Raw genomic sequence first — 25785 nt, 5'->3', positions numbered from 1 at the left:
TCGATGTTGGAGATGGAGCTGCAGGTGGAGCCTCTCGATGTTGGAGACGGAGCTGCAGGTGGATCTCTCGATGTTGGAGACGGAGCTGCAGGTGAAGCCTCTCGATGTTGGAGATGGAGCTGCAGGTGGATCTCTCGATGTTGGAACAGGAGCTGCAGGTGGAGCCTCTCGATGTTGGAGACAGAGCTGCAGGTGGATCTCTCGATGTTGGAACAGGAGCTGCAGGTGGAGCCTCTCCATGTTGGAACAGGAGCTGCAGGTGGATCTCTCGATGTTGAAGCAGGAGCTGCAGGTGGAGCCTCTCGATGTTGGAGACGGAGCTGCAGGTGGATCTCTCGATGTTGGAACAGGAGCTGCAGGTGGATCTCTCGATGTTGGAGACGGAGCTGCAGGTGGATCTCTCGATATTGGAGACGGAGCTGCAGATGGAGCCTCTCGATGTTGGAGACGGAGCTGCAGGTGGAACCTCTCGATGTTGGAACAGGAGCTGCAGGTGGAGCCTCTCGATGTTGGAGACGGCGCTGCAGGTGGAGCCTCTCGATGTTGGAGACGGAGCTGCAGATGGAGCCTCTCGATATTGGGGACCGAGCTGCAGGTGGAGCCTCTCGATGTTGGAGACGGAGCTGCAGGTGGAGCCTCTCGATGTTGGAGACAGAGCTGCAGGTGGAGCCTCTCGATGTTGGAGACGGAGCTGCAGGTGGAGCCTCTCGATATTGGGGACGGAGCTGCAGATGGAGCCTCTCGATGTTGGAGTCGGAGCTGCAGGTGGATCTCTCGATGTTGGGACAGAAACTGCAGGTGGAGCCTCTCGATGTTGGAGACGGAGCTGTTGGTGGAGCCTCTCGATGTTGAAGCTGGAACTGCAGCCGGCGTCTCTCGATGTTGCTCGCGTTTAAATCCATCTGCCAGAGTTTGCCCATTCACCTAGTCTATTAACATCCCTTTGTAACTTTATGCTCTCATAGAACATAGAACAGTACAGCACAGAACAGGCCCTTCGGCCCTCGATCTACATTGTCTACAGTATACCCAACTTTGTGCCATTTTCAAATATGGATATGTGACCTACTTGCCATTATTCAAGTTGTTAATTTAGGATGTGAAAAATTGAGGCCCTAACATAGATTCCTGTGGGACAGCACTCGTCACCACTAGTCACATTCTGACAATTTGAGTACCTACCAATTATCCCTACTTTCTCTCGCCTGCCACTCAATCAATTTCCCAGCCATGTCAGTAATTTGGCGTCAATCCCGTGGGGTTCTATCTTAATAAATATTTTCTTATGTTGGACCTTATCAAATCTCTTCTGGAAGTCCATATAAACAATTCTCATAACATTCCCCTGTACATTCATGAGATTTGACAGAAATGACCTACCTGTCATGAATCCACTCGAAATGTTACCTAGTCCCCGATCCACTATTCAATATAATTCAATTCAAGCACCAATCATAAGCACTTAGAGACTTTGCTTCAGAATATGGTACTACTTGAGCTAAGAGTTCCACAGGTTCCTTTGGGATAGAAATCTAATGGTAACATTAGGTTTTGTGTTATTACTGAGTTATTACAATAAAAGATTGATACAATCTCTGGGTTTTGCACAGTATAATTTAACACTTTGTTCACTTTCTATTTTTTCTAAATTAAATTTAAAGTGCCCAATTCTTTTTTCCCCATTAAGGGGCAATTTAGCGTGGCCAATCCAGCTACCCTGCACATCGTTTTGGGTTGTGGGAGTGAAACACACGCAGACACGGGGACAATGTGCAAACTCCACATGGAATGTGACCTGGGGCTAGGGTGGAACCCCGAGTTCTCGGCAAGCGAGGCAGCAATGCTAACCACTGCGCCACCATCCCGCCCACAATTTGTTGACTTTCCATATTGTGTCAGCAATTCCTATGATTAAACATTTTAAAATTGCAAATAGAGAGGACAAAGAGTCACTCTCTTTCTGCTGAACTTGGTTTCTGTTGTTAACAACAAAATCTTCTATTTATATAGCATCGCTGCTGTAATAGAACATCCCAAGGCACTTCACAGGCACATCATAAAACAAAATGTTACAACGAGCCACATACGGAGATAGTGATGCAATCTTCCAGTCTCTAGATAGTTGGAGACCTGAGAGATACGTGTGGGGCACATTTGGCATCCTGAAGTGTGCACATTCCCAGTACTTAATGTGGGAAGTTTAAACTTCCTATTGCCGGTTTTACCCTGCCCAGAGTTCTCCATGATAGGTCAGAACCACGCAGATTTGGGTTGATGAATGTCGAAGTGATATAACAGAAGGAACTCCAGGAGAAGCTATACTTCATGTTTCTCAGCAGGCGTGGGTCAGATGTCCGGGTGGCTCCAGTCTAAGATAAGTAAAAAGGAGCGGAGTGTCAATCTGGCAGTGACTGCCACTCCATGGAAGATTTGGCCCATTAGTTCAGATATCCAAAAGCTCAGAAGGCTCAGCCTCAAATGAATTCTGTGAGCTGTATAGACCGAATGGTTTTGTGATGACGCGGCTACAAAAAGGGTCACATATCGGGGGGGCAGGAATCCTTCCTGGGAGCGCGGGCAGAGTACAAGCATGGAGTAACTGCTCAGCTAGTGAATTAAATATTGTCTGTTCCAAGTCCTTGATGTCAGTGTTTGGGAACCGTAGCCATCTGGGATGGCCATTTCCAGAATACAAAATGGATGATCGCAATGACTGTAGGAAACTATGGACAATGTTAAGAAAGCAAGCAGGCACCGAGCCTGCATGCATATTGGAGAAGGCAGCTCCCAGACGAGACTGAAACTATAGCTCAATTAACATATTGATGGCCCATCTCCGGGAACAATGGAAAGACACTCAAGCAACCGATACAGCTCCAGACATCCCGGCACCAGGCCCCCAAACCGAAAGCGTAAACAAAGCAAGGTCAACGGCCACCTAGCACACGCCCAGCCATCAGGGCACCCACCCTTTTATTGGTCAAGATCAATACCAGTGATCAGGATGCAGCCCAAATAAGTGGGGCCATGTTAAAGGCCCGCCCAAAAGTGCGCAAAGCCCCTTCGGATATAAGAAGAAACCCCCAAGAGAGAATCTCTCCCTTGGACTCGGCTCTCAAAGCGGAGAGACCCGTCCACCAGCTGAACCAGAAGCAAGTACGTCCAAGGTCAACGCTTGCTACCAAACATACGACCTTAGCTGTACTCCTGTTACCTCTTCGAACCCAACAGCCTCAGATCCGAACAACAGCCATTGTTCCTCTGACTGAGTGAGCACCCGAAGTTAAGCATAGGTGTTAGTGATAGATATAGTTTAGTTTGTAGTATTTTGTGCATGAGTAAATATTACTGCGTGTGTAAATAAGTAGTATTGACTTTGAACTAACTAACTGGTGTATAGGCTCTTTGATCAGTATTCGGGTTTGAACCTTGTGGCGGTATCGAAAGATACCTGGCGACTCTGAAAGTAAACATAATTAGGATTAAGGAAGGCAACCATATTGACTGCCATACTTATAACCAGATAAATACAGCAACAGAACCCATCACTTCTACATGGTGTCAGGAGTTGGCAGTATGGCTCAAGGACTTTGCTGCATCGAATCGCTCGTCTTTGATGAAAACGTTGCAGATATTTAGGAAGAGTGTGAGAAGGAGTGGCATATTTACTGCGGCACTATATTATCAGACAAATCAAAAAGTACAAAAGCTTACACCTTACTAAACTTAGTGGCCTTGAGGCTGTTGAGAAATTTGAGTTGTTTGTTTTTCAAGTGAAGGAAGAGAAACAGAATCCCAAAATAATTCTAAAAATGTTTGAGAATACTTGTCTTCAGGTAAAAGCTATAATACTCAACTGGCACATGTTTAATTCAGCAGATGAATCAATATAAACTTACACTACAACCTTGAAGATTCAAGCAAAGAAATGTGTGTTGCCACCCATACTGGTGAGTGAGGCAGGGATCGAATACTCTGTGGGGTCCACAGCAATTTTGTCTGTAAGCATCTGCTGTGAGATAAAGATTTAACACTAGATACAGTCATTAGCATCTGCATGTTAAACAAGCTATCAGAAAAAACAGCAGAGATTTTAGGTGGGAAACAGAGATTTTCAGGATACTGGGCAGGCTCTGCCCCAACTGCGGTAGCCATCACCCTCAGAACAGAGCAGTATGTTTCACATATGGTAAATGCTGCAATAAATGTGGCAAGTGGAATCATTTCACAGAATGCTGCAGATTGACACCACAGCAGCCTTCTTTTGCCACCAGTCACATTGCAGACAGTCAGTCCTCCAGGGTGGGAGAGTCAGCAAGGTGAATGAACTGGAGCTCAGCCAAAGCAGTGAAACTACTGAGCATCCAACAACACTCCAGTACAAGTGTATCAACAGTCACAGAAAAAGGGTGACATCTGCACCAACCCTCAACGTGATTTGCAGAAACACAAGACTGAAGGTAAAGTTTGACACTGGGGCAAAATGTAACATATTGCCCAGCCAATGTTACAGGAATTAGGCTCATATGCAGTACCAGGTGACTCCAATACCCAAGTGGGCCTTGTGGCCTATGTTGGACAAACCATCCGCATCAAAGGTGCAGCCACTTACCACTGCACACAGGGCAGTTTCAAATATCATATAGTTGAACAGAATGTCAGGCCACTGTTAAGTTTTCCAGATATTACACTGGGGATCAATCAACTTGGTCCAGAGGTGCATGCATTACAGCACCAAGCCCCAGAAATGAGAAAATACCTCTTCAACTGCAACATCATTTGTATGCTACCAGTAATATACCACATGAGAATAGATGACTCGGTATCACCAACAGTTTGTGCTCCAAGAATGGTCCCATAGCCATGAAACAGAAAGTAGTCGATGAGCTACATCGGACGACAACACTAGATGTCGTAACTCCTATAGATGTGGCCACAGGATGGGTTTCAGCAATGGTGGTTGTAGTAAAGGACGATGGCAGTCAGGATATGCATTGGCCCAGGGCACTTGAACAAGGTCCTAAGCAGACCTCATAACCCCATGATCACAGGTGATGCATATGAGAGTGAGTCGGTGAATGCGCGCATGTGTGTGTGAATGTGAGGGAATAATAAAATGTGAGGGGTGGCACAGTGGTTAGCACTGCTACCTCACAGCAACAGGGACCTGGTTTCAATTCCGGCCTTGGGTGACTGTGTGGAATTTGCACTTTCTCCCCTTGTCTGCATGGGTTTCCTCCGGATGCTCCGGTTCCCTCCCAACAGTCCAAAGATGTGCAGGTTAGTTGGATTGGCCGTGCTAAATTGCCACTTAGTGTCCAGGGGTGTGCAGATTAGGCAGGGCCACCTGGATAGGGTGGGGGAGTGAGTTTAGGTAGGGTGCTCTTTCAGAGGGTGCATGCAGACTCAATGGGCAGAATGGCCTCCTTCTGCACCACGGAAATCCTATGCTCGCACCTCCGAAGAGATGTAAAATCAAGGTCCAATCTGGGGCTGGTTTAGCACAGTGGGCTAAACAGCTGGCTTGTAATGCAGAACAAGGTCAGCAGTGCGGGTTCAATTCTTGTACCGGCGTCCCCAAACAGGCGCCGGAATGTGGCGACTAGGGGCTTTTCACAAGAACTTCATTGAAGCCTACTTGTGACAATAAGCGATTATTATCATTATATTATTATTATCTGCCTGCATGAGTGGATGCAAACGATCCCAAGGCAATATTTTGCGCCGGAGCGGGCGAGATTCCCCGCAGTGTCCTGGATAGAATTATCCCTCAGACAACATGACAAATACAGATTTGCTAGCCGTGTGAGCTGGCTGCTCGCAAATTGGTTCCCACGGTTTTTCCACACTGGGATGGTGGCAAATCCTGAAGGGTTTGGATGACCTGAGAATAATTTGCCATCAATCGAAGTTTGGAGACTGCCCTGCTCTGCATGGAGGTTGGTATCCTTGAGCTGTCATTTGAGCCTCTCTTCCTCTCCCACCCACCCCGATACATTATGCGATCCGGCCAATGGGAAAAGCGAATGGAGACAGGGCGGTTGACCAATCCCCGAGCAGAGCCGCTCGGGCCCCGCGCTATTTGTCCAATCAGGTGCCGCGCCGGGGAGGAGGCGGCCGGCCATTGGCGGAGCCGCACAGTCCTGTGAGGAGCGAATGGGAGAACGGCGCTCGGGCCGGGCCGCCGACCAATTGCAGAGCGGCCCGCGGCGCAGACGCACTGGGCTCTCGCGTAAGCAGACAACATGGCGGCAAACGGGGAAGCATGAGTTATCTCATTCAAAAGCAGCAAAATGGCTAGCAGCAATATAAAGGTAAGGAGAGGCCGGCGTGGTAGCGGGAAAGCGGCAGGTCATGGTCTTAGTGGTGTAGTGAGGAGGAGGAGAAGTGAAATAAAAAGAAAGCGGGCGGCCGGGGGACTGTATTCCTCCTGAGGGTGAGGGAGAGAAAATCCATGAGGTTTAGGCCCCGGGATATTTTCTCGCGTTGAGCCGCGCAGGGCTCGCCCCGGGAGGCTTCTGTCTGTCCGAAAGAAACATCCCTTTGGCAGCGCCCGCCCGCGGCTTCCTCACGTTTCACTTTGATTGATGGGGGAATGCGCCGCGGCCCAGCTCACAGGCCCCGCTTGTGTGTTTCGGCTGCGTCCCGAAATGTTCGCTTCAGCAAGAAAACCCATTGAAAGAGATAAGAGGCGTGGGGGGGAGGGGCGCATGATGATTCATCCAGCCTGCACACACTGTGCAACCGAGTCATTGTCCCCAAGAATTTCAACTGGAAAGAATGCTCCGGGATGGAAGGGCAAATGCATGGTTTTATCACAGCACATTAATGGAGAGTCATTCGTGATCCGTCTCTGACTCTGGACACATCCATAATGGTCGGCAAAATGGATCCCGACATTTTTAATTGGTGGTTTCGTGTTGGGGGAGGGGTGGGGTGTCCTGTTTTGCACGTGGTCTGAACGAAGTCCCTTGGTTGTGTCTCCGTACTATAAATACACCCATAAATACATCCTTTTTTTAGGCTCATTTACTACACTATGCAAACAATGATATTGCCTAATCATGGTTGTGGCATACTCACCATTAAATGTTAAGGAAGTTTGGTAACAACGTTGAGCTAGCAATAACTGCCAAAAGCATTTTTATGTTTGCCATGTAAATTCTAACTGCCATTCTCTACCTTGATTTATAATCAGAATCGTTGATGTATAGATTTACTTAAAAAGAAAACTGACATTCAGTACGACTAGCTCAATACTATAAATATTCATCTGAGGAAGGAGCTGCACTACGAAAGCTAGTGATTCGAAACAAACCTGTTGGACTAATCTGGTGGTGTACGACTTCTTACTGTGACCACCACAGTCCAATGCCGACATCTGCACATCATGACTATAAGTATGAGTTGAGCTAAGCTGTCTGCGGCGAACATAGTGTAAATTGTCTACATAATTCAATTTCTCACATTCAGCTCTGCATTTGGAAAAACACCAGCTCACTGAAACTTCTTAGTTGATGGTGAACTTTTTAATTGACCTTACTTTGAAAGCTACTGTTCATTTTATTTCATTAAAATTAAATTATGACAAATGAGAGTTTTCAAAAAGATCATGCTCACTTTTGCATAAGTAAGTTCTGACTGACATTCATCTAGGATTGTTTACTGTTCCTGATATTTCCCTTCACGCACATGTGGACAATGCAAGAGCCTTTGTACACTAAGGTTCTGTTTCAAGAAAATTCCTTTCAGCAGGGATTAGGACTCATGGGGAAGAGGGTTGACCAAGAACTGAGCAGATGGTGGATTGGCCTTGATGAATGGGTGATTACACTGAGTCAGTTTTGACTCAAGTGAATATACAGTTAAAAAATATATATATTTATAGTATTCAACCAGTCTGCCTTTTCAGTTGTAAAGAAATGGGCAACGTGAGATGATAGAAAATTAGCCCAGGAGCTATCACTAATAGTTCTCACCACTTATTAATATCAATTACTTTGTAAAAAGAAGGTACTTCTTTATGCGTGAGAATTCAACAATTGATGCCATGTTGCATCGATAAAAGATGCAATAACACCTTTTTATGATTCATTGATTTTCTGTCATGAAAATTATTTTCCAATTAAGATTGCATTTAAATGTTCAATTTTAACTCCGTTTGCTTTGCCCAGTCTGTTTTTATGCAGAAACTACAATGCTAAATGGAAATTCACACTCCACAGCTATGGTACTTTCAAAATCGACTGTAAAACAACAGTCCCTTGCATTTATGCAGTGCCTTAAATGCCATTGAAAATCATTGCTACCACTGCAATCAGTTGGACTTACTTGTTGGGACGCATCATGGAAAACCTCAAATTGGTCTTATAAGGTCTAATTTAAACACGCATATTTTTACGGTGTTACTATTGTTTCTAGTTTGCTATTATTTTAGCCAGCAGCAGATAAATCATGACATTACAGTAACCTATGGTTAATCCTGTATTCAGAGTAGGTTAATGCTAGAAATTGGGTAAGTGCTGCTAGACCAGTTGAGATTTTCCAGCATTTTCTCTTTGGTTTCAGATTCCAACATCCACAGTAATTTGCTTTCAGCCATTCATTTTACTACTTCTGTGGGAAAATACAAACATTAGAGGAAGAATGTGGAAGTCGAGTACTAGATGTCAAATGTCTGAATTAGGCACATAGAACATAGAACAGTACAGCACAGAACAGGCCCTTCGGCCCTCAATGTTGTGCCGAGCCATGATCACCCTACTCAAACCCACGTATCCACCCTATACCCGTAACCCCCTGCTGCCACTTGCCTTTCTTTTTATTAGTGGGTTATTTTGGGTGGGGAGAACTGGAGTGAAAAACCATACCTTAATTAGAAAATTATTTCATCTGTATATTTGTATGGGTGAAACGGGTTTAAATAATGTTGCAGAGTAAAGCTTTCAGACATGTGTAGTTAATGCAGAAATCCCGAGTTTTTGTCACTGATTCCATGCTCCTACATAGGGTACGCTGTTGAAGACCCTGCAGATGGTAGACCGTAGAAATCGCTTGAATTGGCGTGAACCTTTTGCTGTCATAGCACTTTAAAAAAAAATAATAATTTAGAGTACCCAATTTTTTTTCCAATTTAGGGTGGCCACTGCACCTATCCTGCACATATTTTGGGTTGTGGGGGCGAAACCCACGCAGACACGGGGAGAATGGGCAAACTCCACACGGACAGTGACCCAGGGCCGGGATTCGAACCCGGGTCCGCAGCGCCGCAGGCAAAAATGCTGTCATAGCACTGATAAGAATCACAAAATGTTATTCCTTTTCGAATGAGATATGATTGCGTTTTTTTTTTAAATTTTAGAGTGCCCAATTAATATTTTCCAATTAAGGGGCAATTTAGCATGGCCAATCCACCTAACCTGAACATCATTGGGTTGTGGGGGTGAAACCCACACAGACACGGGGAGAATGTGCAAACTCCACACGGACAGTGACCCAGAGCCGGGATTGAACCTGGGACCTCGGTGCCATGAGGCAGCAGGGCTAACCCACTGCGCCACCGTGCTGCCCTGATTGCGTTTTTAATGGAATATAAAGCATCCCCTCTCGCCCTAGAAAAGCTCATTTTATGCTTGTGGAATGTCAAATTTTCACTTTAATTTGACTGGTTCTTTGTGTTTTATATTTGTTTCTTCCTGATTCTCTTGTGTATGTCCCACAATATTTATTTTGTCCTCTTAGAATTGCCCAATGTGATTAGCGGTTCAGCCTGGTGATCCCACAGTTGCTGGAGATCTTCTTGACTTGGTGCCAGCATCATCAGGGCAGTGCGGTAGCACAGTTGCTTCACAACTCCATGGCCCCAGCTTGGGTTACTGCCTGTGCAGAGTCTGCACCTTCTCCCCGTGTCTGCGTGGGTTTCCTCCGGGTGCTCTGGTTTACTCCCACAGTCCAAAGATGTGCAGGTTGGGTGGATTGGATATGATAAATTACCCTTAGTGCCCAAAAAGGTGGGGTGGGGTTACGGGGATAGGGTGGTGGGGTGGGTTTGGGTGGGATGCTCTTTCCAAGGGCCGGGCAGACTCACTGGGCCGAATGGCCTCCTTCTGCACTGTAAGTTCTGTGATATACTTGTTAGGAAAGGGGAAATCACTGAGTGCTGGATGTAGCTGTGTGGCTTTCTTTAGGGTCAACAGTGACTTCCGTCATTTCACCACCCATTGGTACAGCACAGGAGGAGGCCATTTGGACCTTGTACCTGTGTCGGCTCTTTGGTATGACTCTATAATTAGTTCTTTTGGCTGCTTTTTCCCCCGTAGCCCTGCAAATATTTTCCTTCCAAAGTGATTAACCAATTCCTTTTTAAAAAGTGACTATTATATTTCCACCGCCATTTCAGAAAGTAATTCCAACTCGCAACAAGCTAACTCTGGTTTTCTTTTGCCAGTCACCTTAAATGTGAGTTCCCTGTTTACCGCCGACCCTTCTGCCATTGGAATGTTTCTCTTTATTTACTCATCAAAACTGTTCATAACTTACTCAACAGCTCTATTAACTTTGTTCCTGGCCCTCACCTTGAAAGAGAGCAGCTCCATCTTCTCTTGTCTTTCTATACAACTGAGGTACCCATACCTGGTACTGCTTTATATTCTTCCTGAAGTGTGTTGCACAGAATTAAACACGATGTTCTGGTCTAGCTTGTGGTTTCTGAAGATTTAGCACAGTCATCTTGCTTTTGTGATCTCTCCCTCTATGAATAAAGCCAAAGATCTCATAATGTTTTAACAACCGTTTTCTGCGTGTGCACATTGCCAGGTTTCTCCTTTCCTGCAACCATTTTAAAAATGATATTTAATATTGTCTACCTCATTCTTCTTACCAAAGTGCATAACTTTACATTTTTCTGTTAAATTTCATTTGCTGTGTGTTTGTGCCTGCTCATTTCACTGGTCCATTTTACTGATGTATTAACATACATACATGTGAACTCTTGAGTAGGAGGAGACCATTTGGCCCCTCAAGTCTGCTCTGCCATTCAGTTAGATCATGGCTCCACATTCCACCTACCCCCAATAACCTTTGACTCCCTCCTTAGTCAAGAGACTATCTACCTCTACCTTAAAAATAGTAATTGACTCCCCCTCCCCTGCACTATGGGGAAGTGAGTTCCAAAGATTCACAACCCTCTGAGAGAAAAAATATTTTCATCTTAAATGGGAGACCTTTTAATTTTAAACTGCCCCATAGTGCTAGCCTCTCCCTCAAGGGAGAGATTCTCCTTTCAGCGTCTACCCTGTCAAGCCCCCTCAGGATCGTAATAATCTTTATTGTCACAAATAGGCTTATATTAACACTGCAATGAAGTTGCTGTGAAAAGCCCCAAGTCGCCACATTCAGTTGCCTGTTCGGATACACAGGGAGAATTTAGAATGTCCAAATTGCCTAACAGCACGTCTTTCGGGACTTATGGGAGGAAACCGGAGCGCCCGGAGGAAACGCACGCAGGCACAGGGAGAACGTGCAGACTCCACATAGGCAGTGACCTAAGCCGGCAATCGAACCTGGGACCCATGAAATGTGAAGCAACAGTGCTACCCACTGTGCTACTGTGCTGCCCTGTATGTTTCAACAAGATCGCCATTCAATCTCTTTAACCTCATTGAATACAGACCCAACCTGCCCAACCCTTTTGCTTGTAAGATAACATGTCTGTTACTGTTATTCCTCTCACTGTTTTTGAGTCTTGTCATCCAGCAACTTAAAAATGTTGTCCTGTACACCTAATTCCAAGGCATGTATTTATGTATTTTTGATAACTTGCGTATCAAAAAGACACAGTGGTCCTAATACCAAACTCTAGGCGATATCACTATCTTCTACCTCTAATCTAAAAAGCAACTGTTCACTACTCCCTCCTTTTGTCCCCTAGCCAATTTTCTATCCAAAATGTCAGTGTTCTTTAATCTCAGGAGGTTCATTGCCACTTACAAATTATACTTATAGTTTATGAACAACCATGGGTAGAATGCACATGTCCTCCTGAAAGATCTTGCTCTGCGTTGTGATATTGGATATGTTTCTGTGTCAGTAAACTTGTGTCAACATTTCCTTTTTAATTATTTCAACCGTCGCAATGTAGTCTCAGGTTCTCGCCAAGAGGTGGCTATTTGAGCAAGTTGTTGAAAGTGCCCAATTCATTCTATCTTTATCTGATTATTACACATACCTTGTAAAGCATTTTAGTAATATAGTAAAAGTCAAGTATAATTTGGGGCATATAATAATTCCTGGTTTGTCAAAATTTGATATTTGTATGATACAATGGCATATCCTTTTTTCTTTATAAATTTAGATTACCCTATTTTTTTTCCACTTAAGGGGCAATTTAGTGTGGCCAATCCACTTAACCTGCACATCTTTGGGTTGTGGGGGTGAAACCCATGCAGACATGGGGAGAATGTGCAAACGCCACACAGACACTGAACCAGGGCTGGGGTTCGAACCCGGGTCCTCAGTGCCGCAGTCCCAGTGCTAACCAGTGTGCTATGTGCCGCTCTTTCAATGGCATATCCTTTGACATGACATGAGCAACATCATGAGGAGGAGAGATTGTATATTATTGAATAGTGGTTAAATTGATTGTTCCAGTTAAAGATTTGTTTGAAATCGGCCATTTCCCTGTCACTGAGCTGGACTATATAATATTTACATAAAGCTTTAAGTTTATTTGCATTGCATCATTGAATTCAGAAAGCAAACTGCTTTTTTAGATGGAGCCAGTTCTACTGCAAGCTTGACACTACGGTTGTTGTCTCCGTTATAGCAACTGGGTTGGCAAGAATTAATTCTGGTCAGTCTTAACTGCGTAGATTTTAGATAATGTCTTGCTCCCCAGCCGTGGTAGCAAGTTGAGAAATTTATTTAATTAAAGCTGGTTATTTTGTGTTTGATGGCAGAAAAATGATTGAAATGCATTTAATTGTCATACATTATCCCTGCTCACTGATATGCATGTAACTCCATTCTCACACTATGTACTTTATCATAGAATTTACAGTGCAGAAGGAGGCCATTCGGCCCATCGAGTCTGCACCGGCTCTTGGAAAGAGCACCCTACCCAAGGTCAACAACTCCACCCTATCCCCATAACCCAGTAACCCCACCCAACACTAAGGGCAATTTTGGACCCTAAGGGCAATTTATCATGGCCAATCCACCTAACCTGCACATCTTTGGACTGTGGGAGGAAACCGGAGCACCCGGAGGAAACCCACGCACACACTGGGAGGATATGCAGACCCATAATATCTTTTGAATGATGTGGCAGGCCGGTGAGTTGTAAAATCAAACACTAAGGTGAAGGTGTGACATCTTTCCACGACAACCAGGGATGTAGAATAATGCGGTCTTACCAGGATCACCTGAAGGGGATATTAAAAGTAGAAAATAGATTAGGGTGGCATGTGGTGCAGTGGTTAGCACTGGGACTGTGGCACTGAGGGCCTGGGTTTGAATCCCAGCCCTGGGTCACTGTCTGTGTGGAGTTTGCACATTCTCCCCGTGTCTGGGTTTCATCCCCACAACCCAAAGATGTCCAGGTTAGGTGGATTGGCCACACTAAATTGCCACTTATTTGGAAAAAATGAATTGGGTACACTACATTTAAAAAGAAAGCAGAAAATAGATTAACATATCATTTATTGAAAGCCAAGTATGACAATCACATCCAAACTTTGTGTGATGTAAGTTAGAAACCTCGTAGTTCACCGTTAATTTTACCAATTGATGTTCATTTAATTTTCATTGAGAAGGGATGTGTATTTTTGTCTGTTTGCATCAGGCACTTTCAGATTAGTTTGGATTTAGCATGAATCTCGACCATCTGCAAGCTGATGGCATCTGTTCTATACCAGACACACTTTATTACCTGAATAAGACTGTTTGCTTAGAGCTGAATAATGGCCAATTTTTGTGGTTTGGATTTGGTAATAACTGGAAATGACTTTAGTTACGGTTGTAAGAGAAAAAAGATTTTTTAATCCTCCGTTGGATTTTAATTTGTGTCCCAGAGAGAAAAGAATGGAGTTAATTGACCAACTGCACCACCAAGTCCATAGATATTTACATTTTAAAAACATTGATATCTAGTTGGGCAAGCAGCTTTTTTAAAATAAATTTAGATTAGCCAATTATTTTTTCCAATTAAGGGGCAATTTAGCTTGGCCAATCCACCTACTCTGCACATTTTTGGGTTGTGGGGGCGAAACCCACGCAGACACGGGGAGAATGTGTAAACTCCACACGGACAGTGACCCAGAGCCGGGATCGAACCTGGGACCTCAGCGCCGTGAGGCGGTTGTGCTAACCACTAGGCCACCGTGCTGCCCGGCAAGCAGCTTTTTAACCACCTCACATCCACAAACAGTCGAATGTTCCTTAGTCCCTGCTAATGCAAACCATTTGAAATCATTGACTGGTTTCCTAAAAAAAAATCAGACCAACTTAAAGTATCCCTGCAATTTTGAGCAGTTGCAACATGAGTATGATGTATTGTGTAATGACTGGGTTAAGTAACTCGAATGAACTGTATTACTGTATTGAAAGGATAGAGCAAATGTACAATATTGGGTTAGCAATTTACAACTTTATGTCACCTATAGGAAAAGCATATTAAATGAAAATGTTTTTAAAAATAAGTTTAGAGTACCCAATTCTTTTTTTTCCAGTTAATGAGCAACTTAGCGTGGCCAATTCACCTACCCTGCACATCTTTGGGTTGTAGGGCTGAGACTCACGCAGACATGGGAAGAATGTGCAAACTCATGGACAGTGACCCGGGCTGGGATCGAACCCGGCTCCTCAGCGCCGTGATTAAATGAATATGTTAAAGGTTTAACAAATCTGTCCAATGCAAACAAAAAAAGAGCTTTCCTGCCTCGTGCCTATGTTACATTGAAAGGGGCCATTTTGTTTGCTCATTCACGTGGTCTTTGCTACTACATTTTTAATGAAAGGCCTTTATCTGTTTCACCTTTAAAAAAATTTAATTGTCTTTTTTTGGTGCCTGACTTCTGAAACCCATCACCATGTCTGAAGCAGCTTTAATGTTGCACTGGTGTAACATATATGGTTCTCTTGCTTCAGGAACAAAGTTGTCAAATATGCTAAGCCAGGGGTGGGCAAACTTTTCCGTGCAAGGGCCGCATTCAGAAATTCACAATTCACAAAGGGCCGCATAGTATATTAAGTAAAATAATTACTTCACCCGGTTATGATTCTGGGCGCCTCATATAGAACATAGAACAGTACAGCACAGAACAGGCCCTTCGGCCCTCGATGTTGTGCCAAGCAATGATTACCCTACTCAAGTCAACGTATCCACCCTATACCAGTAAGTAACCCAACAGCCACCCCACCCATTAACCTTTAAAAAAAAATTAAAAAAAAAAAAATTTTTTTAAAAAAAATTTTTTTTTTTTTTTTTTTTTAATGACTTGGTGGGCCGCAGAAATACCTTTGGCGGGCCGCATGCGGCCCGCGGGCCGTAGTTTGCCCACCCCTGTGCTAAGCATTGGCAGACGCGGAGACCTTAACTTGTGTTTTTGGCTGTGACCAGCCTACATAGCAGCATCACTTTAGTATTAGTAGCTTCAGTGTAAGGATTTTAAAACCATATTGCTGATTAATACACTTAACAATCGAGAATTTGTTTGCAGAATTGTGGAGTCAAACCTTATTAACACCAATTGTGTGGGGCAGCACGGTGGCGCAGTGGGTTAGCCCTGCTGCCTCATGGCGCCGAGGTCCCAGGTTTGATCCCGGCTCTGGGTCACAGTCCGTGTGGAGTTTGCTCATTCTTCCCGTGTTTTTGTGGGTTTCGCCCCCACAACTAAAAGGATGTGCAGGCTTGGTGGATTGGCCACGCTAAATTGTCCCTTAATTGGAAAAAATGAATTGGGTACTCCAAATTTACAAAAAACACCAATTGTGTCTAGGAATGCTGTTTGAATTTAATCAGCAAACCACATATATTCTATCTATTTGGAAGCGACCCACATTGATGGATCCACCCAGTTACAGCCTTGCATCTTGCAAGATGGTGGCCTGCACCGTGATAGTCAGCTCTGTGTTAAGCCTGTCTCTTGTGTTGTGTTAACCCGTTGCAGTGAAACTGTAATGTCCTCTCCAAGGAAAAGCCTGGGCAAAATTTATGGACACTCTGGGCCTTCGAACCATCAGGGTCCTCACTCCACCTCCCTGGCTGAGTTCAAAGGAATGTAAAGCCGATAGGTTTGTTAGTTAACAGTGCCCTGGCGAACTGTTGGCATACCCTGGTTTGAACCGACCATGGAGGGTTTCCTTAGTTCTGAATTGCCAGTGCAAAGCATGTCACTTGGAGCAGCTTTGACCGGAAACCTTTTAAAATAATTTAATCATATTTTGGGGTAATATGGTGTAAATTCAATAAGGCATTATGATAAAATCATTCGTTTCTATTTAAATGTTTGCTCGCAAACTATGCTTCTTACGATTGTGTCAACATTTAAACTATGCAGTAAATACCATGTTCGGTTATTACTTGAATAAGGATGAAAGTTTCTCATCTTCTGTGAAGCCGGCACAAATTGTTTTAGATTTCCACTTTAAAGGGAAAATCCAAAATACGATCTGCAATAGTTTTTTACTTTGGGGGTGCTTAGAAGCTATCAATGTCTTTGACAATAGAAGATGTATCTATTTTGTTACAAGAGGAGATTATGAAAGAAAAGCATTTGTATCATACCATGGTACTATCTCAGCATGGCTCTTTATGGTCATTGGGTTACTTTCTCAATACAACCACTATTATGTAGGCAGGCATGGGAGCTAATTTGTGCACTGTCAAATACCATATAGTGCATATTTTAACATATGGCTGGTTTGGAGGCAAGTGTTTGTAGCGTGATTGCCCAGGACACTGTTTTGAATATTGTTATAGATTCCTGGATCAGAGGTTTCTGATTCAGTTCCTGAGTTTAAAAAAAAAAAGTGAGCTTTTCCATTTTACAATAGATTTAACAATACCCATATTACCCACAGCAGATTGTACACAAAAATAACATAACAAAAACCCAATCCTGCTTTACCCACCCTATCTACCAAGAGAAGAAAGAAAACTCAAAACTAACCCCCCCCCCCCCCCACCCCAATGACTAATTCCTTGAAAGTAGCTAATGAATGGCTGCCTTCTCCAGTAGAACCCTTCAACCGACCCCCGAATGGTGTACTTAACTTTCTCAAGCTATACAAATTCCATTAGGTCACCCAACCATACTGAGTCACTGGGCAGAAAAGAGGCCCTCCACCCTAGGAGAACTTGCCTCCAGGCGATCAACAAGGTGAAGGCAAGGACATCTGCCATCACTCCTGCCCGCAGTCCCGGCGAGTCCTACACCCCAAAAATTGCCACCGGAAGAAGAGGCTCCAGATCGATGTTTTTACCCCTAAGCTGGTCCCAATTGCCTGCCGTATCGACAAGATACTGAAGAAGGAGACCAGTAAGCTAAAAGCTTTCCAGTTTGGGGCGAGATCAGAACATGTGTGTGCGATTGGCTGGCCCCCTGGAACACCGCTCGCACCTGTCTTCTACCTCCAGAAAGAAATCACTCATCCTAATTTTGGTCAGGTGCATCCTATGCACCATCGTAAACTGGATTAGACCAAGCCGCGCGCACAAAGACATGGAGTTCACCCTATGACACACCTCATCATCCACTCCAGGTCCCAACTCCCTCTCCCACTTTGCCTTCACCCCATCTGCTTACTGAATCCTCAGACAGAATTTGCCCATAAATACCAGGCCTGCTATCCTCTGATCCCGCCAACCGACACATCCACGGTGCCCCGGGAAATATTAGGAAGGTCATCTGTACAAAATTCCTTATCTGGAAGTGCCTGAATGACCCCACAATCCCAAACTTTGCCGACAATTCCTCCAGGCTGTCAAAACGCCCATCTACAAACAAATCGCTTGAGCCCCTTCCCTTAACTACACCCTGAACTTGCCGTCCAATCTCGACTGTTCAAGGAAGTGATTAGCACAGATTGTGATCAATCTTCGGAACGGATCCAAGTTTAAAATGCTGCCGGAATTGTCTCCATAACCTTAAAGTGAACACGGCCACCGGGTTCGAGGAATACCCAGCGGAAAAAACTGAAGCGAGGCCATTACCAGTGCACCATGAGTATATTCCCCTACACGACCTCGCCTCTATCCTCCCCATACGGAACCTGGGTCACTGCACCGCTTTGGTCGCTCAAGAAAAAAGCAAATTTGGCATTGCGATGCCCCCAACTGCCTATTCCTTTGAAGAACTACCTTATGGATCCTTGGTGTCTTGCACACCCTTAAAAAGATCAGATCAACATATTAAACGTCAAGAAAAGATTTAGTGAGGAAGACCGAGAGACATTGAAGTGAAAACAAAAATCTTGGGAAGAATATTCATTTCAATAGACTGAACTCTGCCTGCCAAGGACAGGGAAAGTTGTCCCAGTTTTGCAGATGGGACTTAACATTGACCACCAGGGCAGCACGGTGGCCTAGTGGTTAGCACAACCGCCTCACGGCGCTGAGGTCCCAGGTTCGATCCCGGCTCTGGGTCACTGTCCGTGTGGAGTTTGCACGTTCTCCCCGTGTCTGCGTGGGTTTTGCCCCCACAACCCAAAAATGTGCAGAGTAGGTGGATTGGCCACGCTAAATTACCCCTTAATTGGAAAAAATAATTGGCTAATCTAAATTTTAAAAAAACATTGACCACCAGACCTGCGAAGTTCAATTTGAAGCCGTGCCCAGTCACAAGCCACCCATTTACCTGAAGCTAGAGCTGACCAAGCGAACAGGCAACATTGCCAAGTGGGCTCCCCCTCCCTGGGGGGGTTAACTGTAAAACATTTACTCTTTTCCAGATTTCCCCATGTGTTTCATAGACGGCAACAGCATTCTTTGCCACCCTGAGAGCACCATCGGTTTCTGCGTAGAAGAGTCCAACTTCAGATTTAGCAGGCAATTTAAATTGCCTCCAAAATTCAGTGGGTGTATCTAAATCCGGAATGGAAGACAGCAGCTTCCTAATAAATGCTGCATTGTCCCAGTCGGGCATATACATTAACTAAGACCGCCAGCATAGCTGCCAAAGACCCTGTAACCATCACGTACCTACCATATGGCTCCACCACAATCTTGTCTGTCGAAAAAAGAACTTGTTTAATGATTAAACAATTAGAATAGACCCAAGGTGGCAGCAAAACCAACCCAAAAAGTGAAACAAAGAAAAACCCATGGCCATCGTCAGGAAACTACCCCAACCCGCTCCTGAAACAATCCCTACCCAAACATCCATATTAATTGCATTCTAAAAAACAATATCTCCTCCTAACCAACCCCCAACAAAATGCTAGGCTGAACCACAAACAATAGGCCCAACAGCCTGAAATCCCTTCGCCCATGTTGCTCCCATTCGCGAGTTAAAAATTTCTGCTAGCGAGGCAGCCCCATCCCAGGGCACAAAAAAGAGAAAGAAACTCCCCTACCCGCCCTGGCTACAAAACTACAATAAAGAAATGAGAAATTCTACCGCAAACAATATCCCGCAGAACAGTTAACCTCCCAAACCTCACCATACAACCAACATAAGACCGCCCCACTCCCACCCAAAACAAAGAAATAACAATTAATATATTCAAAATGCCCCAACCCCTCCCATTTACAACTATAACGAGTCCACACAGAGCCCATTTAACTTGATCCCAGTCCCTGCTGTGTAATAAAATCAAGCAGCAATCCCTTGACCCGAATGTAATACGCAGCCTCGCCGGATATATTGCTCCAAAACTCGCTCTACTCTTGTACAAGGCTGCATTGGCCAAAAACTAGAGGATGAAACATTACTGAATCTAAAAATTGCTACCTCAATCCTGTTTACCTGGTGAAGGAGATAGTCAATGAATTTGGTCTGTTTGATTTAATTTTCAATTAGTCTAGCCTTTCAAAAATGGGAAGGGAATAATAATTTTTTTCACATCAATTTAATATAATTTTAAGTTTTCGATATTCTCATTCTGCTTTTGAAAGTAATTTAAACATTACTTTTTAATAGAAAGTCTCTATTTTGGGATTATTGTATTGTAAGTTGTTTTAGAATATATTACATTTTTAAAATGTGAAGTGAGAGACTTGTATATGTTGTTTGTGTATAATTAGTGCCTGATTTTTAAAAAAAAAATGACTAGTACAAATGTTTTGTATATCATTCATTGGATTTCACAAATCCACAACCGTGTGCTAGAGGTTGAATGAGGTAAGATTCCATGATGGTCTATTGAGTGACAACTGGAGTTTAATGAGTCATCACAATTTAAGCAAGAGTTTAAGTACATAGATTCCTTTTTGTCTTTCCCTGTTTGTAGGCAATTCTTTTTGTGGCCTGTTTGTTTCTATGGCTTTGGGACGTGCAAACCAGATTATAGAGTACAATGGCTGATAACCTCATGGAGTCTTAACAATGGTTGAGCCAGTCAAAAAAAATACTTTTGCAATACTGTTAACATTGCAATACATGTAACATGACACTATTTGTAAAATTTGTTAGCAAAATACATGACATTACAGTTCAAATTTGACTGTATACAGTGCAATACAAATCCATTTCTTCCAGTACAGTACCTGAGGTGCATAGATACATCATTGCGGTGGCACGATGCACAGTGATTAGCACTGCTGCCTCACAGCACCAAGGACCCGGGTTCAATCCTGGCCTCTGTCTGTGTGCAGTTTGTACGCTCTGCCCGTGTCTGCATCAGTTTCCTCCGGATGCTCCGGTTTCCTGCCACAGTCCCACGGTCAGGTGGATTGGCCATGCTAAAATTGCCCCATAATGTCCGGGTTCTGTGTAACGGGTAGGGTGGAGTGGACTGGGGAGTGTAAGTGGGTGGAGTGCTCATTCGCAGGATCGCTGCAGAGACGATGGGTCGAATGTCCTCCTTCTGCTCTGTGGGGATTCTGTGATTCATTACAGGTTATATTTGCAATGTATAATTGTTTTTCATGGCAAACATTCACTGGTGCACACAGCCAGAGGGATTTAGATGGTTTTCAGCCCCTCTGAATATGGTGGGAGGCCTTTGACAGTAGCATCTTGCTGCCTGCCCCAAATTTGTGCACGTCTCTCAGCACATCGACCTGGCCCTGGAATATGTCAGTTTGCAGCACGCTTAAGCTGAATCAGACTATTTGCAACCTTGGTGTCCTATTCACCCCAAGTTGAGCTTCTGAGAGTATTTCCTCGCCATCGCCAAGAGTGCCCAATTCCATATTCGTAACCGTGTCCATCCCTGCCCTGCCTCAGCACATTTACTGTTGAAATCTTCAGGCATGCCTTTATCTCCAGATTAGATGACTCGAATGCTCTCTTGGCCGGCTTTCCATCTTCCACCCTCCCATCATTTAGCTCATCCAATTCTGCTTGTGTCCTGATCAGCAAGAGCAGAGATAATGAGTGAGCAGGATATGGTGCTCGTAAGGACACAAGCAGAATTGGATGAGCGGGTACATCAATGTCAGCCTCTTCCTGATGTTCAAATCCCTCTGTGGCCTTGTCTCTCTCTAGTCTTAGAATTAAGGGTAGGCCATTTAAAACTGGGATGAGGCAGAATTTGTCACTCAGAGGATGGTGAATCTTTGGAATTCTACTCCAGAGCGCTGTGGAATATTAATTATTGAACATGTTCAAGATAGAAATAGATGGATTTCATGATACTAATGACATTAAGGGATACTGGGGAGGAGGGGGGTGGCATGGAGGTAGTTGATGAGCCATGGTCTGTTTGGTGGAGCAGGACATGATCGACCAAATGGCCTGCTTCTCTTTCCTACGTTAGTATAGCACCTTCTCCCACCCCACATTCATCCCAAGAACACGGCATTCATCCAATTCTGGTCCCTTGTGTGCACACAGCATACTACATCCCCTCTGAATTTCCACCCTAAACTTGTCAATTTCTTCTCTTTTCAAGGTGCATGCTGTTGCAATACTCGCATCCAAATTCTCTCCCCATTGACCTGATTTTACTTTTTACTCTCTGGCTTAGAACACTAAGTAGGGATGGAACATGTTGCAAGGGTTGGAGGGAGGTGGTCTTGGTGATGTTGTGCTGTCAGAAGCTGACCTCGGTCAGATAGATTGCCAAATAGTTTGCTTCAGCAGAGGCTGTGTCCAGGGAGACGGAATCTAACCGGTGGTTAGGGAATGGAGTTTATTTCAGCTGCTGATAAAATCTTGGATCATTTGGCATGATCCGCCCTGAGCCCGTACATTTTTCAACTCTAACCCAGGCATTCCAAGCCTAGCTGTGCCAGTTGCCCTGTTTTACATGGTAAAGTTGTTATATAAAGTTGTTCTTTACTTGATTATTTTATGTTTATTTTTCAGAAGGTCGACGTGGTAGCACAGTGGTTAGCAGTGTAGCTTCACAGCGCCAGGGTTCAATTCCCGGCTTGGGTCACTGCCTGTGCAGAGTCTGTACGTTCTCCCCGTGTCTGCATGGGTTTCTTGCAGGTGCTCCGGGTTCCTCCTACAAGACCCGAAAGACGTGCTTGTTACGTGAATTCAACATTCTGAATTCTCCCTCGGTGTACCTGAACAGGCGCCGTAGTGTGGCGACTAGGGGATTTTCACAGTAATGTCATTGCAATGTTAATGTATGCCTATTTGTGACACTAATAAAGATTATTATTCTATACTTTTTAGCATGTGTAATGCATAAAAGTAGAATTTTGAAATATTATAATAATCTTTATTGTCACAAGTAGGCTTACATTAACACTGCAATTAAGTTACTGTGAGAAGCTCTTAGTCTCCACATTCCAGCGCCTGTTTGGTTACACTGAGGGAGAATTCAGAATGTCAAAATTACGTCCAAATTATTCATTGCTGTAATCAATTGGCCATTACACTCAACTTTTTCCCCCAAAAATTAAATGCACGAAGAATAGTCTCCCACAGCAGTGGTTTGTTTCATTAATTGACATTGTTTGTCCTCAAGCCTGTATATGCATGATCATTCAAATTGACTTTGTTGTGGTACCTGTGAGCCAGAGGAAAGGTGGCTCAACATGGTATCTTTTTCAGACTGCACAATGTTCATTCTTTTCCTTTTTAGTTCTTCTGTTGATTGTTTCTTCCTTTTCTGGATTAGTACTTGTGATGAGTCCAGGCTTACAGGAGGTGACAGCTATTTGATACCTTAACCAAAGAGTCAGGTTTTTTCCCGGCCCGACTCGTGGCATTTTTGGTGTTCGTGGCTAGCATTATGGGAGAGTTTAGAATTTTCTTACCTGATGGCCTCGTATACAATTGTTTTGGAGAAGTGGTGGTGGTTATTGAGAATGAGGAGAAACCAATTTAGTGTTCCTCTGCCTTGTAGCAAATTAAAGCGTAGGATGCTTACCATATCTTGGCTGAGGGAGCTGGTGTGCAGTGTGGGACAGCAGATAGAAATGTGTGACGTTTCAGATCTATATGGCTGTCTTACATATTTAATCACTTAGACACTGGTACCTGTGATCTGAAAATACTTGGCATTCAGCAAAAATTAATTTTTTTAATTTAAAAAAATCTTTAATTTTGTTAGAAAAGTAGAATATCAGGTTAAATTCTGTCACAATGTGTCCTGTTACAATAATACTATGGGACCTCTGGATTGTGTAGAATTTGCATTGCCAAATTCAAACAAATCCCAAGTGTCCTGTCGGAACTCTTTGTATATTTAGAATTGAATACACAGTCTCTCATGCTGCATTAACCAATTGAACCACAATAGGTGCATTTCACTGTTTCAAAAATCTGGAGGGTGTTAGCTATGCAGAGAGGCTGAATAGACTCTTGGGACTGTTTTCATTGGAACAACGGCGGTTGAGGGACAACCTGATAGAGGTTTACAAGATTGAGAGGCATGGATAGAGTGCATGGGCAGGCACTTTCCTGAGATGGAGGGGTCAGTCGCTAGGGGGCATAGGTGTACTGTCATGAGGCAAAGTTTAGAGGAAATGTGTGAGGCAGGTATTTTGCACAGAGGGTGGTGAATGCCTGGAACGCATGGCCAGGGCAGGTTATCGAAGCAGATACATTAACTGCATTCAAAAGATATCTCGACAAATACATGGATAGGATGGGTACAGAGGAATACGCCACGAGGAAGTGCTGAGGGTTTTGGCCACTGGTGGTATCATGACAGGTACAGGCTTGGTGGGCCGAAGGGCCTGTTCTGTGCTATATTGTCTTAATTGACCGCAAGTTGCAACTAATGCTATATTTTCTCCAGAAAATCACTGTAATTTGATTTTTAAAATAAATTTCGAGTACTCAATTGTTATTTTTTACAATTAAGGGGCAATTTAGCGTAGCCAATCCACCGAGCCTGCACATCTTTGGGTTGTGGGGGTGAGACCCAAGCAAACATGGGGAGAATGTGCAAACTCTACACGGACAGTGATTCGGGGCCGGGATCAAACCCGGGTCCTTGGTGCTGTGAGGCTGAAGTGCTAACCCCTGTGCCACTGTGCCGCCCTCCCTGTAATTTGATAACTTTAGTCTTAATTATGCTAGTGATGTCAGGGAAGTTTAGCAAAATTTGGCCTTCACTCCCTCAAACACACTCGTGCCCGAGTACCAATTTGGTTCAGCACATACCTTGGTGTTAGAATTGTGAGTTCAAGCGCTTAAACTGGCTGACACTTCATAAGTATTGTGAACGCAGGGTTTTTAAATGCTTTCTTTGTGTTACTGATTTTCGGACACTGAATGTGGTGGGATTGTCAAAAGGCAAGCCGTGTAATTAGAATGGCAGGTATTGCACAAAATCCAGCATGTAGGCTTCTTTTGCTTTAGTTTTAAATCTTGTCATATGTTCAGTAAAGTGCAAAGTTTTTTTCAGTGCCTAAGCTCCAAGATTGCAAATTATATTGATGAGCAGATGGTAACCAAACTAGCATCTCACAGTGAGATGGATGCTAAGGAATATGATGTTTGCTAATTTTTGTGCTTTTCCTATTGGTAAAATGGATTTGAAAAATATGGAATAAATAGTAATTTATAGTGAGATGAAAGTTTGAGCGCTTCAGAAATGGGAAGACGCTGGCAAAAGCACCTTTTAATTTGTTGAAAGTTCAAATGAGGGGTCTTAAAAAAATACATTTTAGAAATCGCAATTATGGAATGTGTAGAATGACTGACTATTGCTATGCAAAATAGTATGCATTAATATATTCTTTCTCCCACCCCCCCCAATTGTAATAATGTATCTACTTTCATAGCTGTAATTGGTCACTGGTGCATGAACAGTTAGTCAACTTGGAATTTCCTTCCCCTTCCTTTCATACATGACTGCTTCAACCACCTCAGTGTTTTGTGCCTATGTTGCCATTTACGACATGGGCTAAAACTGTTCTTTGGGTGCTGCACTTTTTTACAAATGGAATTGTTGAGCAATATTTCAACTAAGTTGACTCTGGAAATATTGCCAACTTTAGATCATTCTCCTTGAAATATAACATGCAAGTCAGTTGGCATTTATCATATGCCTGTGCAAACTGAATGTCTCCGTCCACTTTTGTGTACCTGGCTGCCATTCCAGTTCATAGAATGCCTAAAGTGCATAAGGGGGTCATTCGGCCCATTGAGTCGGCGCTGACCTTCTGAAAGAGCACCCAACCTAGGCCCACTCTCCTGCCCTAGCCACATAACCCCA

At 43.9% G+C, this 25785-nt stretch overlaps 1 protein-coding gene across 1 annotated transcript in view; it reads left to right on the top strand.

The window, feature by feature from the left end:
* Positions 1-6194: 6194 nt before the first annotated feature.
* Positions 6195-25785, top strand: part of usp10 (ubiquitin specific peptidase 10) — an 89978-nt gene continuing 70387 nt past the window's right edge. The window contains exon 1 of the mRNA XM_038806313.1: positions 6195-6314. Coding sequence (XP_038662241.1) covers positions 6294-6314 — 21 coding nt within the window. The 5' untranslated portion in view covers positions 6195-6293. The remainder of the gene's footprint in view (positions 6315-25785) is intronic.

The sequence above is a fragment of the Scyliorhinus canicula genome, chromosome 9 (assembly GCF_902713615.1).
Source record: "Scyliorhinus canicula chromosome 9, sScyCan1.1, whole genome shotgun sequence".
NCBI classification, from domain to species: domain Eukaryota; kingdom Metazoa; phylum Chordata; class Chondrichthyes; order Carcharhiniformes; family Scyliorhinidae; genus Scyliorhinus; species Scyliorhinus canicula.
Note: the sequence above shows the minus strand (reverse complement) of the source record. Positions and strands in the feature narration are given on the sequence as shown.